Here is a 12,454-nt window from a genome sequence, read left to right as displayed (position 1 = left end):
GGGAGCAAAAGGCCACAAGGCAGTGTTGCTAATTTTTATGGGCTCAGTAGCTTCATATGCTAACAAGTGGGAGGATTATTCCAATTACTTTTGGGGGAAGGGGCTGAGATTCCCAGGAATTGGGCCAGAACCCACCCTTTTGCTCTTTCAAGGTTAGCCTCGAAGCCATCATGGCGCCTATGGGAGTGCCATTTACCATGTTAATATATTACAATGGGCGTGTAATGAAGCTCAAAGTCTACTAAAAGCGAAATCTCCTGCCATCTTGAGCCTCAAGGCCTACTGGGAGTTGAATCTTCCACTATTTTGGTGTTAATTGCCATGTCATTCTTGAATGGCTATGCCCTGCTCCCTTCCCTCCTGTCTCAGAGGGTTGAGGGATAGTAAAGGGAGATAAAAAGTGGAGGTCCTCTAAGCCTGGTTAAGAAATCTGAGTTTTAGGCTGAGGGCAAGAGTGGTGACCACTCCTCATTTTAAAAAGAAAACTCTGGCTGCAGTGGAGTCAGGAAACTGTTGTCATCAAGGTGGTGGATAATGGGGAACTGTACCCAGAAAGCTGCAGTGAGGACAGAGAGAATGAAAAGATAAGTCAATAGATCTTTAAGAGAAAGTGAAACCAAACAGGGCCATAGGGGGCCCTCCCAGGTACAAATGCTCTCCATATCCTTGTTTCTTGTTTTTAGGAAAGAGGCCCAGCCTCCTAGACTTTCCCTGAGTTCCAAAGGGCAGATTCAAACAGCTGCTAATCAGGGAAGGGAGGGAATGCAAAAACAAAGGAGGAGCAATGAACAAACAACAGTGCAGGGATAAAACAGGTCCTGGTTCCTCCCCAAGGAATACATGTAATATCTTTGAATTCTTCTGCAGGAACTAACGCCTCCACCCAAGTGGAGGATGGTAACGTCAGACTGAGCACCAGTAGAAGATAATTAACTCTGTCCCCCTACCCAGATGATTAACTGTGCCTAACTTACCCTTTCTATCTGTAAAATAGTCTAGCAGAATCTTCAGATTTGGTTTTTAGACCTGAGCTCAGCTTCTCCCCAGGTGACTGGCCTCCTGAATAAAGCAACCCTTCCTTTCCAATCAGTGCTTGTTTCTCGAGTATTGGCTTTTTGAGGGGCGAGCATGTGAACCTGAGTTTGGTAACCGAAGAATCTGCAAGAGAGGCTTTGATTACTATGGATAACATGCTAACGAAGGAGGAGAAAAAAGTTTGTCTTTGGCAACGAAATCATCCAACTCACTGAGACAGGAGATTCTGGGGTAGGAGTGTAAGGGGATACATGAAGGGGGGGGGAGTCCCCAGAGAAAGAACCAGGCATGGCTTTCTTGACATAAGAGAAGTCATTTTGGGGCTAAGCCATTTTGTGATCTAAGCCTGGCCAAAATGCTTACCTTTTAACAGGTCTCAACAATTAATGATCTTAAGGGAACAAAAAAATGCAGGAACAAATGACTGTCATCAGGTAAGAGAAGTTACAACAGTAAAGATAATGAATCTGTTGTAAAGACTCCCAGTACTGTTTCAGTGGTAAAGATTAGCCTCAAGCCCTTTCTTGAGCTGTTCTGCAGAATTTAAGCTCCCCTGGAGGGCTCAACCACCAGATCAACTGCAACCTAAGGGATGTCCACCTTTACTGATCCTTATGACTTCAATCATCTAAAGCCTGGACCCTGTTGACTTTTGCCCCAATTCTATGTTGAATTAGCCTCTGCTCAAGCCCCTTCATGAATATGCATGTACCCTTAGCTTAAATATTTTCCAGTTTTGCTTTGGGAAAAATCTTGGTGTTCTCCTTACTTGCTGCAAGTAATAAATCTTTCCTTCTCCCAGTCTTTAGCTTGGTTGTATCTTTTGGCTCAACACCCACCAAAAGGCAAACCCAGTGTTTGGGTAACAGAAGCACATCAATTGGGAGGTACAGGGAGGTTGAGTTAAAGGTGCTGGAGGATATGTTAATTTGAATCTTAGGAGGGAACTAGGCTTAGAAATTTGGGAATCTTCTGCACAGAAGGAAATAAGACAAAAGTCAAAAACCCTGAGAGAGGTCCACATTGAAGAGAAAGAACAGCTTGTAAGGGAGATTTAGATGGACTTTTGAGAGAGGAAAGGGAAAAATTGGAAGAAGGTGGTATCAGAGAAACACAGGGAAAAGGGCTTTGCAGACAGAAGGAGTGATCAGCAATGTTCAATGCCATTGAGAACCAGGTGACAGCATCGAACTTAAACTGAGAGACATTCTGCAGCACAACTGACCTGTATTCTTCAAAAATGTCAATGCCAAGAAATACAAAGAAAGACTGAGAAACAGAGGTTAAAGGAGACTAAAGAGACATGAAAACTGAGATTGCAATGAATGGTCTAGGATTTTTTTTTTTTTTTTGATGTATTTATTTATTTATTTAGGTGAGGGATAATTAGGTTTATTTATTTATGTTAATAGAGGTGCTGGATTGAACCCAGGACCTCATGCAGGCTAAGCATGTGCTCTACCACTGAGCTATACCCTCCCCACCTCAGATTTTCTTTTGCTATTTTAAAAATCATTTTTAATGGTTGCATAGTAATCCGGATAATTAATGTTATTCAATTGTATTTGAATTTTGTCATTTTCTAAAACAAACAGGACAGTAACAATGTCATTCCAGGCTTTTTCTAATTACAATCTGTCATGTTACTTAGAAAGAATGCTTTTATGAGATATATTACATGGAAAAAAAGTGAAAATCAAAATTATACACTGATTTCAAAGCACAAATTTGGAAGGAAAATGAAATTTACTGTTGCTGTGTTAGGTTTGTCTGAATGTGAAGGAAAGTCAGTTTTACTTCTAATTGTGTCTTTAAATTTGCCTTTGAAACGTCAGTAAGTCAGCTAGGATGTTTTAAGCTTAGAGTATCTGGTATGTAGTTGGCCAAAGCTCAGTTAGTGTTATTTAAAATATTCATCCTAAGTGTAGGGCTCCTAATTTATGGGGTTCTATCTCAATGTAGGCACCTATAGGAGGCAGTGAGTGTAGAGGACACTTCATAAAATGGTGAAGTGGAACAATAACCCTCATTCTCTTTTCAGTGGCCCTGCAATTCTGGAAGTTGTATACAGCTAACTGCATGCAACATACTTAAATATTAACGTTCTCTTTGTTACTTTCTCTCTACTTTTTATGTTTTTTTAATGTAGACATTTAAGTTTCAAAAATTGTAAAATATTTTTCCTGTTCCCTTTTGTGTCTACCAAGCACATTTATCAATAAACCTCTAGAAATTGCTCAAACTAGCCATGCATGGAAAGTATAATTGGCTGGCTCAGTGCCCTCAGTCACGACGACCACAGCTGCCTTCCCTTGCCCTTCACTGCCCTCAGCAAAGATGGTTCCGACGACTTCCGTTCAAACTTCGCTTTTCCCATAACAAATATGGCGCCTCCGCTTCCGGTTCGGGGCTGCTGCTGTGGCAGGGTGGTGAGTGTAATCGAGATCTGGAGCCTTTTCTGGGTCAGTTTTCTCTATGGACTCAGGAGTGACTTGGATTGGGGGGTGAGGGAGGGGGTCTCCACAAGGCATGAGACCATTCTCCATAATGGGGAAGTTATGGCTGCTTTCCCTGGCACACTCCCAAATTTCTCCTCCCCGGACTCCAGGAGGTCCCGGCAGCCAGTGCTCTGGGCAAGACCCAGAATGTGCGGGCTGCGTGTGGAGCTACATGCGGTTAGGTCCCTTTTTTAAAAACAAACAACAACAACAACAAAAAAAACAATTTTCTTGAGATATGATTCACACATTATAAAATTTGCCTATTTAAAGTGTAAAATTCAGTGTTTTTCATATATCCCCAGAATTGTGCATCCATCACCACAGGTTAATTTTAGACTGTTTTCATGACCCAAAAGAAAAGCCCTGTACCCATTAGCAGTCCCTCTCCATTCACTAGAGTTCTCAGTCCTAGGTAATTACTAGTCTACTTTTTGTCTCTAGAGATTTGTCAGTTTGCATATTTGATTTAAGTGGAAATAAAATGCGTGGCCTTTCTTGACTAGCTCTTTTCACTAAATATGGTGCTTTAAAAGTTCTTGTTGCTTGTATCAGAACTTAATTCCTTTACTGCTGGAAACTATTCCTTGTATTCATATACCACGTTTTATTCATCCAGTCATCAGCTGATGGACATTTGGCTTGTTTCCACTTTTTGGCTATTATGAATAAAGCTGCTGTGAACATTTGTGTAAAAGCTGTGTGGACATAAGTCTTTATTTCTCTTGAGCAGACAAACACCTAGGAATGGAATTTCCCGACCCAAGTGTGACTAACCGTTTGGGGAACTGCTAAACTGTTTTCCAAAGTACTTGAGCCTTTTTACCTTTTTGTATGTGGATATTCAGTTGTCCCAGGGTTGAAAAGACTGTTCTGGCCCTGCAGAATTGTCTTGGCATTCTGTGGGAAATCTGTTGAGCGTAAATATAACATTTTACTTCTGGACAGTCAGTTTTATTCCATTGATATACATGTCTGTCCTTTTTCCAGTTACATAATCATAATTACTGCAGCTTGTAGCTGATTTTTAAATCGGAAACTATCAGTGCTCCAACTCTGTTCCTAGTTTTCAAGATTGTTTTGGTATTATGGGTCCCTTACATTTTCATACGAATTTTTGTCAGTGTCTGTGAAAAAGAAAAAAAAATCCATGTGAGATTTCATTAAGAATTGCATTGATTTATACATCAATTTGAGCAATATTGCCATTTTAAAATAGTCTTCCATTCTGTGAACATAGGATGTCTTTCCACTCATTTAGATCTTCAGTTTCTTTCAACATTTTTAAAAGTTTTCAGTGTACATGCCTTACAAATTAAAAAAAAAAGTATACCTAAGTATTTTATTCTTTTTGATGCTATTGTAAGTGAAACTATATTCTTAGTTTCATTTTCAGATTGTTCATTGCTAGTGTTTATAAATACAAATGATTTTTCTATATTGATCTTGTATCCTGCAGTCTTGTTTAACTTGTTTAATTAGTCTAGCCATTTTTTAAGTGGATTCGTTGTGACTTTCTATACACAAGATCATGTCTTCTGCTAATAGAAAATAGTTTTGCTTCTCTCTTTCCAATCTGGAAGGCTTTTATTTCATTTTCTCACCTAATAGTGCAGCTAACATCTCCTGTACAATGTTGAATAGAAGTGATGAGAGCAGATAATATTGAACTGTTCCTGATCTAAGGGGAAAGTATTCGGTCTTTCACCTTGAAGTGATGGTAGCTATGGGTTTTTCAAAAATGCCCTTTATCAGATTAAAGAAGTTCCCTTCTGTACCTAGTTTGTCGAGTGTTTTGATCATGAATGGATATTTGACTTTGTCAAGTGATTTTGTGTGTGTGTGTGTGTGTGTGTGCGCGCGCGCGCGTGTGTGTGTGTTTATCTGTTGTGGGTTTTGTCCCTTATTCTACTAATATAGTATATTACATTGATTAATTTTCACATGTTAAAGCAACTTTGCATTTCCGGAATAAGTTCTGCTTGGTTGTGGAGTATAATCCTTCTTAGATGTTGCTGGGTTCATTTTACTAGGATTTTGTCAAGGATTTTTGTGTCTATGTTTATCATATTGGTCTGTAGTTTTCTTGTGATATCTCTGTCTAGTTTTGCTGTCAGGATAATACTGGACTGTAGAGTAAATTCGGAAGTGTTCCTTCTGCTTCCATTTTTCAGAAGAGTTACCCAAGAGAAGGAAAGACAATGCAGTGGGAAGAAGCAGGGGTCATGAGAGAATCTGGTGGAGAGCCTTTATGCCTGCAGCATACAAAGCCATACAAAAGAATGAAATCTTGCTGTTGCAACAACACGAATGGACCCAGAGAGCATTATGCTACATGAAATAAGTCAGAGAAAGACAAATACTTTATGATCTTTCTTATATGTGAAATCTGAAAAAAGTTATATATATGTAATGTATATATGTATGTATATATTGTTACAGATAAAGAAAAAGATTAGTGGTTGACAGAAGTTGGGGGTAGAAGAAACAGGTGAACTGTTTGTTCTTGTTTGTTTAAATGAATAAGAATAAAGAAATCTAGGAAGTAGCTATTTGGATGTTCATTGTATAATTCTTCCAAATTTTCTTTTGTTTGAAATTTTTCATTTAAAGTACTGAGAGGAAAGAGGCTTAACTGAAAAAAAAGTAAATGAAGTTAAACTACTTCTTGTACGTGGACTCGGACTGAGTTGTATTGGTAGGTTTGTGCAAATATGTAGAGTACTGGGAAGATGGTAATGGGAATTCTCTTGGTAAGCAGGGCTTTATGTACTGTCCCTGCAGTCCCGGGGCATCCTATAATCCCCAGGACTGGGAAAGAATATTTAGATTTGTAATTAAGGCACTTTTAAGAGAGGAAAATAAGCACTTCTGGAGAAGGAAGTCGAACCACATAACAGAAGTTTTGGGGCAGAGGATAATCACTGCATTTTCCTTGCCGGCCTATGTGGCTTCAGACTGTAAAAAGGGTCTCGTCTGTCCCTATTGCCTGCTTTCTCCTGTGTAAATTCATTGCGTCTCAAATAATTTTTACATGCACAGGTACTTACTTTGTCATAAACAGGATTCTGCCTTTTGGTAGGCTTTTTTTTGCTCACGTGCCCAGTTTGGAATATATTTGACATTTAATATAAGTGATTCTAAAAGAAAAGACAGATGTCACATCAAGGTGCTCTTTATTTTCAAAAAGGATTCCTTTCATTTCATATCACTAATGATAACTTCTGGGTTTTTTTTTAATAAATATCTTATTTTATTTTAGTTTGCTTTTGTTTTGGGGGGGAGGTAATTAGGTTTATTTATTTATTTATTTTGATGGAGATACGGGGGATTGAACCCAGAACCAAGTGCATGCTAAGCACACGCTCTACCACTGAGCTATACCCTCCCTGTCCCGCCGTACCTTCTATTAATGCTTGATTTTGAGGCATCTTTGCAGGCAGGCAGGGTATGCAGATGTCATTCATTGACCTTCCAGAAGCCTCCAGGGCAGTGTTTGGTAACAGGTGGGCAGGAGGAGGAGCCACAGATGCCTGCAGCAGAAGAGTTTGCGGAAACTTCAGGCTTGGTTGGCTGATATAGCATGTGTGAAGAGACAGGATGTTCTTGCTTCTTTGGGAAACCTTGATCACTTCACTCCTGTCAGAAGCAATCAGCTGGTGTCCTGGCTCGCTCTCTGCCTGAGCGAATGTCCACAATAGCATGTGACTGGTGCCTCCAGACAAGGAGGGTCTTGCCAGGTCTCTCTGTTGATTTGTTTTTATACACCCCTTGTCTTTGCCTGATCAGGCAGTGGCTCACGCTGCAGGATGGAGGCCGTGCAGGCCGGGAAGGCTGGGAGGGCTTGGAGCTGGGTTCATCCTAGATTGGTTCCTTCTAGGTGGGTTTCCTTGGGTGAGTTACCCACTCTGTGTTTCGGGCTGACGGTGGGACTGCGAGTGAGGGTGGTAACAGGATCACCTGCTTCCAGGGCTGTTGCAGGTGAAGCTGTTATTAGCACAATGCCTGGCATCCAACAAGCACTCAATAAATGTTAACTACTCACATTATTACACTGTTCGTCTTATTCTGAAATTGCTTCTGTCATTCAAACATGCATCTTTCAAGTTCTGTCGTTTTAACAGCTGGATAGTATTCCATAATTTGGAATACCTGCTCCTCCCAAGCCTATTCATTCCCTTGTCTTCTCTGACTCAGTTGATATTGCAGCCCAATCGCCAAAGCTGCCATTCCTTGTTGACTCTCAGTTCCTCTTTAGCCCCTTTATCCAGTTAGTTACTAAGCTCGGCTCTCATTCTCATTCCTAAGTATGTCCCCAGTCTGCCCCTGCTCCTGACTGGTGGCGCCCTGCCCTGGTTCACATGCCCTTCCACTCACACTGGGACCACTGCAGGCGAATGAATTCCTGTTGCTTCTGACAGTGCTGCCACCGGGCTGAGGCCCTTGCAAATCCCCCTGCTGTCCAGCTGCCAGATCTGCAGATCTGACCATGCAACTCCTCTGCTGGGTGCATGGTGGCTGGGGATGTGTGTTGACTATAAGACTTACTGATAACAACTTAAGAGGCAGAGGGGAGCAGAGGGTCTGGGATCTCCCCAGGCCCACAGTTAACTTATAGAGAGTTGGGCAGGGCTGGATGCACTGCAGAGAGTCCTCCAGTAGAGAACCCAGTGCCCACAGGTAGACATCAACCCAGAAAGGGTAAGGAACACCCAGTTTTTAACAGGAAATGTCTGAATGCTGAACCCAATAAGCCACCTTTGAAGTCTCCAGAGCTCAGCTAGAGACTTTGTGTATCCAAGTTGCTGACAGCATCCAGGCCTTACTGTCCTTCCCAGAGCCGGCACAGGAAGAGCAGAGGCCCCATGCCGTCCACTCTAGACCACAGGGTTTGTCCCTCCTCAGTTACCCGATGTGTCACTGTCCTTAACTCTCACTTTGGACTCTCGGCACCCCATGCTGCTTGTGTTGCCCAAACTGGTTCTTCTGGGGTTCATGCTGTCCCCTGGCCGTGGCCTGGCCAAGCCTCATGCCTGGGGACAACTGCCACCAGGAAGCCTACTGCCTCCTTCTGGGCTCCTCTCCACCTTGTCATTGTGTTAACACTGTCTCTGTGATTGGATCATCCCAACCTGAGCAACGTGAAGGAAGCCTCTGTCACATTCACCTTTGCATCCCCAGGTCCTGGCATGGTAACAGTTGTCTGAAGGCTGTGGAAGAAAATGCAAATCACCTGTAATCTCACTACCCAGCAATGAAACCACTGAATTAATTACCACTGAAATTAATTTGGAATACACCCTTCCAGACTTGGTTTCTTCCCTAGCTATAGGTTTGTGTGTTTCATACACACAGAATCCATGTGGTATTTTATTTTATAAAATCTGGCTTTTTAAATAAAATCAGCCCCCACCTATAGTTTAAAAACCTTTTTCCATTTAATACATCCTCGAACAGTTTCCCTGTTCATTAAGTATCCGTGTAGTCCTTGAAGTTTAGTGCTGGGCAGTATTTCATCCTTATCAGACATGCAGTTTATTTTCCGACTGGAATTATTCATGGTTTCTTTCTGTGCTGAGTATCTCATGATGAATAAACATGGTAAACACACACTGGATCTAAAGTAAAGACAAGGAAGGCCATTAATAACAGGGAAGCAAATTAGTCTGGTTCTACTGTTCTGTTGTTTGGCTTTTAAGGCGCTTTAAGCCATGACTATAATGGTGGCTCCTGTTCGCCATGCCTTCTGTACTGAACTTTTATTTTTTTCCATGGCAGGACCATGGCAGCCCAGGAAGCCACTCCAGACGGCCAGTCGGAGGAGAGCAGTGCTTTGGACCTGCCGTCAGTTTATGACATAAGGGATTATGTGTTGCAGAGACCCAGCCAGGAGGCCAACAGTGAGGCTCTTGGTTCTGCAGAAGCCCTTTCTATGCCGTGCTCTTCTGATGTGGATCCAGGTAAGAAGCAGAGTTGAGAACAAACTAACACTAAAACACAAGCAAAATCCTGACGTGTAGAGGTATGTGATAGTTTGCTTCTCTCTCTTCTAACAGCAGGTCTTTGAGGAGTGATTCATTGTCTCGGGTAGAAAAACATCTTATCTAAGCAAAACTGCTGGGAGAGACTTCAAAGGATAGCCTCCCTGGTGTAACCATGACAGGAGCCATTTCCTGGAGGCTTTTTGTCTGAGCCTCTTTCTGATCTCCATCCAGAGGCATTCAGAGGCCAGGGAGCACTTGGTTCAGTAGGGAGAGAGTGGAATTGGTTTTTTTGTTTGTTTGTTTTTTCTTTTAAAACCTCAGAAAATAGCCACGTGGCCCTGTGGTGTGTCATAGGTAACAGTAATTGGGATTTTAGTATTCCTCTTCAGAAATATACTCTGGATTTAGGTAACAACTTTTCTACAAGTTTCCCTGATTAAATTGCCAAAAAGTCTATTATCGATAAGTTTAATGATAATTCCTTGGCATAGTTAGTGACCATCTCTGGCTGTAAAGCCCCTCCCCTCTGTGTTTATTGCCTAATCCAGACCCAGAGGTCCACAGACCTGGATTCAAAGCTCTGCCACTTACTGGCTGTGTGACTTGGGTCATGTTTCCTAACCCCTCTGAGCTCCAGAACCATCTACAAAATGGAGATGAAAATGCTTGCCTTGGTGAGTTAGGTTTCACTCGGGGAACAATGTAAAGGACCTATCATGATGTTTGCTGAACATGGGTGCTCAGTCAATTGTTACTATTTTTTGCAGTATTATTGTTGTTATTAATATTAAGAAACCCCAAAAAAATATTTTTAAAGAGCACTCAGGTTCTAAGAAAATGTGGACCTTAAGGATGATGAGTTCAATATAGGCAGTAAGTAGCGTGTGTACCTGTCGTTGTCCTTAAGCATTCTGTGGGGAGGAAACAACTTTCAAACACCGTGTAAAGATTCTGTTCTGACTTTCAGGACATAGAATAATCAGGATCAGTCAGCCTCCAGTTTAATCTAGTTCCTACCGAGAATTAGATCACGCCTTATCCTTTTTCTTTCCAGACTCAGGTTATTAGTTCATTTAACCATTCCTCTTCCCCTCCCATCCTGCTGCCTCTACACTCCTCTCCTTCCCTAAGGAAGCAACTGTTATGGATTTGAAGTGAATTGACCACTGGAATATTTGTATTGGAGTATCTGTTAAAAATTGAGACATTTCATGCGGAAAAAAAAAAAAAGGTTCTTTTGGAAACCCTCACACAGGTCTAAGCACGGGAAGGAGTGCTCTGATGCCGAGATGACCATTTTGCATGGTGTCAGTGGTGGTGGTTGTGGTGGTGCTGGGTTAGACTGTCTGCTTTGAATTCTGGTTCTGCTGCTTTCTGTGGTTTGGCCGTGGGCAAGTCACTTGGCTTCTCTCTGTGTTGGTTTCCTCGTTTATGAAATGGAGACCACGGCACCTGCCTTGTTGTGGGTCAGCATAACGAGGGTGAGTGTGTGTGAGGCCTAGGCCCTGGCATGTGGTGGGCCTCCCCACAAACACGTAGCTTACGGCTGGTTATGGATAACTTTGGAAAGTTCCATGTATAAGGGTTGGGGTCAGAGGCAGCCCCGAATTATGTGAGGCCTGAATTTAGCCCCATAGTGTGATCAGCGTTGGAGGAAGAGATTGTCACATTTTCTCTGCCTCCCAGAATAAAAGTTCAAATGTGTAAGTGCCAGAGACGTGGCCAAACTGTCAGCCATTTGATGGGTGCAGAGTAAGTTATAGACACCTGTGCAGCGGTCTCAACTCCGTGCTGCTTCTGTAAGGCACACACACACAGGTGAGTCACTCCTTGTTTGTGCCCTCGGAGTCCTGGTTCTTTTCACTTTCTCTCCCTGCTTGGGCCTCCTCCTGTCGCTCAGGTGTCCACAGCCTTCCTGTGTCACCATCAAAATCTCTCAAAACAATTTGAAGCTTAACCAGACTAGAAAACACTGACTGCAGCTTCAAGTGTTAGCTTTTACAGGAAGTTCTTTGTTTAAGAGTACTGAGCCTAATATATCCAGAGGGAACCTTAATTTAAAAGGACACCTGTACCCCAGTGTTCATAGCAGCACTATTTACAATAGCCAAGACATGGAAACAACCTAAATGTCCATTGACAGATGACTGGATAAAGAAGTTGTGGTATATTTATACAATGGAATACTACTCAGCCATAAAAATGATAAAACAATGCCCTTTGCAGCAACATGGGTGGCCTTGGAGAATGTCATTCTTAGTAAAGTAAGCCAGAAAGAGAAAGAAAAATACCACATGATATCACTCATATGTGGGATCTAAAAAAAAAAAAAAGACAAATGAATTTACATATAAAACAAAAACAGATTCAGACATAGAATACAGACTTGTGGTTGCCAGTGGGGAGAGGGGTGGGAAGGGATAAACTGGGAGTTCGAGATTTGCAGATTCTGACTGGTATATGTAAAACAGATAAACAAGTGTATACTGTATAGCACAGGAAAATATATTCAATATCTTGTAGTAGCTTATGGTGAAAAGAATATGAAAATGAATATATGTATATTCATGTATGACTGAAACATTGCGCTGTACACCAGAAATTGACACATTGTAAACTGATTATACCTTAGTTAAAAAAAATTTTTTTTTAAAATTAAGAGTACTGAGCCTAAACCTAAAGGAAAGTCTCAATTTCTGGAATCAAGGGCAGGAAGAGTAGAGATTTGGGACTGTGCGTTTGATGTCCTTGAATGCATCCTGTTTAGGTTCCCCACCTCCGCCTCTGCACAGTCCGCTCCCCCTCCCCCCACACAGCTTGAGCTTGACCTTCCCAGTGGATCCTTGATCCTCTGCAGCATGTGTTTAAGACACACACATTGGTCTGCACGTGCTATCCGGGGTCGGGGTCTGTGCCTGGTCCTTTCTCTCTGCAGAG

At 42.0% G+C, this 12,454-nt stretch overlaps 1 protein-coding gene across 4 annotated transcripts in view; it reads left to right on the top strand.

Annotated features, from left to right (window-relative positions):
- The first annotated feature begins 3,423 nt into the window (after positions 1 to 3,423).
- Positions 3,424 to 12,454, top strand: part of SHLD1 (shieldin complex subunit 1) — a 58,225-nt gene continuing 49,194 nt past the window's right edge. For 2 of the 4 annotated variants that reach the window (XM_074346947.1, XM_045508570.2), the window contains exons 1-2: positions 3,424 to 3,497; positions 9,312 to 9,493. In XM_074346947.1, coding sequence (XP_074203048.1) covers positions 9,316 to 9,493 — 178 coding nt within the window. In that variant the 5' untranslated portion in view covers positions 3,424 to 3,497; positions 9,312 to 9,315. Of the gene's footprint in view, positions 3,498 to 9,311; positions 9,556 to 12,454 lie in introns of all 4 variants that reach the window. The other 2 variants (XM_045508571.2, XM_074346948.1) reach the window with 2 other exon arrangements.

The sequence above is a fragment of the Camelus bactrianus genome, chromosome 19 (genome assembly GCF_048773025.1).
Source record: "Camelus bactrianus isolate YW-2024 breed Bactrian camel chromosome 19, ASM4877302v1, whole genome shotgun sequence".
Taxonomy (NCBI): Eukaryota; Metazoa; Chordata; class Mammalia; order Artiodactyla; family Camelidae; genus Camelus; species Camelus bactrianus.
The sequence above is the reverse complement of the archived record's forward strand: the minus strand, read 5'-3'. Positions and strand labels throughout refer to the sequence as shown.